The sequence below is a fragment of the Buceros rhinoceros genome, unplaced genomic scaffold (assembly GCF_000710305.1).
Source record: "Buceros rhinoceros silvestris isolate BGI_N320 unplaced genomic scaffold, ASM71030v1 scaffold11194, whole genome shotgun sequence".
NCBI lineage: Eukaryota > Metazoa > Chordata > Aves > Bucerotiformes > Bucerotidae > Buceros > Buceros rhinoceros.
Genome location: NW_010406527.1, coordinates 53,683 through 58,063, shown reverse-complemented (window position 1 = coordinate 58,063; position 4,381 = coordinate 53,683). Strand labels below are relative to the sequence as shown.

The following is a 4,381-nucleotide window of genomic DNA, read 5'->3' as shown; positions in this document are numbered from 1 at the left end:
GCGTTAACCTCAGCAGCAGAAAATGCAGGATGAGGCCCTGGGGCTCAGCTGGAGGCTGCCCTTGAGGGAGCCTTGCGGGGAAGCGAGCAGGGTTGAGCTTTCTTGCTCACAAAGCTGTCTGGAGCTGGCAATTATGAGCAAACCAATGACCTCCTACAATGTATGATAATTTATTAACCATGTATTAAAACATCTTTTAATAATTTATTCACCCTGCCTTTAAAACCTCCTATAAGCAGTGTGGCCAAAACCCGGGTTGAACGTTTTGTAAATCAAATCACCAGGTTATCTGTTTTTTCCCCTGTGAAAATACAGGCTAGAATTGAGTAAGAAGAGAGTTTGCTGAGGCTCTCTTGGCAATAGTAATGAGTACTGCAGTGCTGCTGTAAATGTCATAAAACCTGGATACACTTTATTCTTTTAAATGGTTCCATTGACACAATTCACTGAGATATTACATCTGCTTTGCACCTCTTTGATCGTGATGCTGTACGGAAGAGAGCATTTTCCACCAAAGAGCTCTGTATCATAGTAGATGAAGGAAAGGCAAGATCCAGTAGTTGGAAATCGGATTTCTTCTGTCTGTAATTGAGGGTAATTGTGCCCTTGAACTGATTACCAGGTCATGTTCTTCATCATTTGGTGCCTGCGTGTCCTGGCGGCAAGTCCTCTAACCGGAATGCAGTAGCTCTACAGTATGTTATTGGTTCTGGATGCAGCAATTCCCCATCTGGTGTTACTGAAAGAGCTTCTGGCTCACTATGTTCTACTTCCTTACATCCTAATTAAGCATTTTTTCAAACAGGTTTTTCTCTCACTCTTGGGTTGAAAAACTGCTTGGAGGTTGGGAAGCCCTGTGGAAACATTTCAATTAACGGGGGAAGTGCAAGCTTACTACCGGGGGGTAAAAAATTGCTTTCTAATGTTCGTAACATTCTTGTTGTTAGGCACCAGTCAAAACAGCCAAATCTGGAGGAAATGTTAGAAAGTTTTTCTTGAGCGTAGACTAAAGGTAAGGTAGTGAAGAAGGCTATGGGTAGATGGAAACTCACTGCATGGTATTTTTCAGTGAACAAAGGTGTTGAAACATGCTGCTATATGTTAGGACTCGTGTGGTTGTAATGTCTCATAATACAGCTTTTGCACTTTACAAACTGGACAAGCTGGAGGCAGTCCAAGGAGTGAGGACAAATAGGTGGAAGGACTAGAGGTACTATGAGGATTAATCTGTAATAACTCCCCTTAACGCTCTGCTTATAAGACTTCAATACGTGTTGTTACGAACCAGTAAAACCAGACATACCACGAAAATCTGAGAGTTTGAATAAAACCCTTGGGGACAGCGGCTGAACTCATGGAAGCCAGCACAGAAGATGACCGCGACGAAGCACTTAGGCTGGCAGAGGCTGGCAATGAAGACGAAGGGCTCTTATCTTGATTGTAATGGTTATGCCCCGGTCCTATTGACTTGGTCCTAATACTTCATAGGGACTTTAAGAGGCCAAGTTTTAAGGGCTGACATTTGAGAGTAATTTGTGGGCAGTCTTTGGAAGGCTGACTGTATGTTCTGCTGCAGACTGTTCCCTTATAGTGTCATGGCACTGAGGCAGCTCAGAAAAAGCTTTTTTTTTTTATTTCCTTCCAGACAAATTCAGAAACAAAGTCTGTTTTCTTGAATTAAATATTAAACCAATTGTGATAAGCTCAGTGTTCTTGGTATTATTTGGTTATTCTAGAACATTACATCCACCTTATGCTTTTTATGCTTTTTTAATGTATTTTTCTCTAATAAGTACACAGTTAACTCTTGCTGTTCTCTGTAACAAAGGAGAATGGGTAGAAGATGGGTGGGTCTAACAGCAAAGCAAAGATCTGTAGGATTTTAGGACTGTACAGAGAGGCTGTAGTTAAGAAAGGGAAGAGAAGTCAGTGTCACTGCTTGTCATGGAGTGCAGACATCCTTGAACCTCGGCTGTTCGGTCTGCTCGGGGCAATGGCTGCAAACACATCTGGAGTGCTTGGAAACTCCAGCTGCCTTGTGTCTCTGCTGCTGGGGCACGGGTGAGTTGGAGTGGGCCACCTCCAGACAACTGAGAGTCAGCTCTAACAGAGTAATGAGCACGGTTTTGTGGCTTGTATGTGCTTTGTAGGAAGCTGGAAGATTGGGAAGGTGACTTTAGGGAAGCTGTTCTTCCCTTACTATCTACCCTCTACCAATTTTGCATGTGGCTTCTAGCAGATGTGCCAAATTTTTGTTTTTCAGTAGGATCCAGTTGCAGGGGGTAATCAAAACCAAAACTGCAAGGTCACATTCTTGTTCTAGTCAGCTCAACGTAAAATGGGATTATTTGTATCCTTCCGTAGTTTCAGATCTTTTACTTTGTGTATGTGGAACCTTAAATTTCTAATTACAGATTTGAGGAGGAGTGAAAAGACAAGCTAGTCAAAACCTGCTGGGGGAGAAAAGAAAATCTTGGTGAACCATCTCATTGTGTTGATGTCATGGAGAGCAACGTGGTTTCAGAGCATCATCCTAGCATTCATCTGTGAAGCTGCAAAGATTGATTAGATCCATCATTAGAAGAGTTTCTAGAGCAGTTTCCTCCTACTGGGAGACAGGACACCCCTGTCCCAGCTCCTCCTTCACTTGCATAATGCTTCTAATGGTAAAATACGAGTCTGACCCCTCTTTTAAACAAACCTCTGGGGTTTCTTTGTGGCTTTCGTCAACATCTGATAGCAATGGGAGGAAAGATCCTGTACGTTTCCTTTCAGGGCAGTGCAATGCAGATGTGGGGTGGGTTTCTAATTCAAACCATTTCTCTGTACCCACAGCTGCTGGACTGTTTCGGGATCCCTGTGCTGATGGCATTGTCGTGGTTCGTCCTCCGTGCAAGATACAGGCTGATCCATTTTCTTGCTGTTGCTGTCTGTTTGCTGGGTGTAGGAACGATGGTGGGTGCAGACATTTTGGCAGGGAGACAGGACAGCGAAGGTAAGGAGTCCTTTATCGCAGGGGGGGAAGAGTGGAGAGACGGTTGCTGTGGTGGGCTAACTTGTAAAGGAGAAAGAGGAGCAAATGCAGGGGGATGGATATAGTTTTTTTCTAAAAGAGACTAGAAGACAAGGTGCTATTTGTATTTCTTGTCCAAGAAGATAGTGGCTAAGGTGGTGCCGATTTTATTGGGAGCTGTGGAATTTCTTTGCTTGTATGTTTGGGTTATTTCTTCCACCTTAAAAGAGAAACACTTGTGATCAGCTTAAATTTTGCTGCTGTTCGTCAGGTGTAATGAAGGACCTCATTCATCAAAGCGTGTTCACTTTTACTAATCATGTGAGATGGTCTGATAAAGAATGCTGCCTCTCCCTGCACACCTTGTCTTGCTTGCATGGTATGAGCCTGCTGGCAGCCGGACTTCCCTGACTGCAATTTTCTGTGGGCACAAATAGCAAATAAAAAGTTACTCAACAGCAGCTCTCTTCTCTGAGTTATCTATGACAGATGCAGCACAAATGATCCATGTATCCCCAAGGCCCACAGCCTGGAAAGCAGGGACTTACTCTGAGCGAGCAAGAGGAGACGTGGGCAGGATGCTGGGATTCCTGGGACCCCTGGGAGGGAGGCTGGGCTCCGGCGGGCAGGATCCAGCTGGGTGCAGATAGGGGCAGGTCTTGTCTTCTCTATGACAGATGCCTAAATAAAGCCGTATCATGGTGATCTTAATTTGAATAAGAGTTTTGAATTTTCAGAGCCAGAGGGTGTGAGGCAAGATAAGTTTCAGGGCATCGCCTTCATCAGGCAGCATAGAGATAAGCCTGTCTGGTGTTATTTTGGGGCCCTACTGTAGGTACAGCATCAAGACCAGCTGAGGTTTAGCTTTAGTGCTGTGTGGTACAAGTACCTGAGTCCTGAGGGAGAAATAACTTCTTTCTCTGAGACTTCAGGCAGTTGTGCTTTCTTCGCTGACCTGGGTACCCTTACTACTGCTTACCATCCTATTTCAGAGATACTTTCTTAGTGATTGCCAACTGGCTCAGGAAAGGAAATTTGAAATCAATTCAAGGATTTAAACAACAGCGATCCTCTTCCTATCTGTCTCATGCATAATGACATTTGCTCGATGAGTGATTCTATCACAGGGAGTCCCATTCGTACAGTATAAATAAATCGCAGCAGGACACGTGATACCACCGATCCGCAGTGCCCACTTAAGACCTGCCGTTAACTAAAGCTGAGTCCAGGTCCTGCTGGAATCAATAGGCTGATTTTAGCAAGGCTTGAATCAGGCCTTACTGCAAAAGCAGGGGCAGGACTCGGAAAAGCGGAGAGCATCTCTAACCGAGTATTTTCTCAAGCCCCTACAGTGCCTAAGGTCAGCAG

The 4,381-nt window shown here is 44.5% G+C and overlaps 1 protein-coding gene across 1 annotated transcript in view; it reads left to right on the top strand.

The window, feature by feature from the left end:
- SLC35F2 (solute carrier family 35, member F2) overlaps positions 1–4,381 on the top strand; it is a 16,640-nt gene that overhangs the window by 6,862 nt on the left and 5,397 nt on the right. Inside the window, exon 4 of the mRNA XM_010134135.1 lies at positions 2,836–2,995. Within this exon, the coding sequence (XP_010132437.1) occupies positions 2,836–2,995 (160 nt within the window). The remainder of the gene's footprint in view (positions 1–2,835; positions 2,996–4,381) is intronic.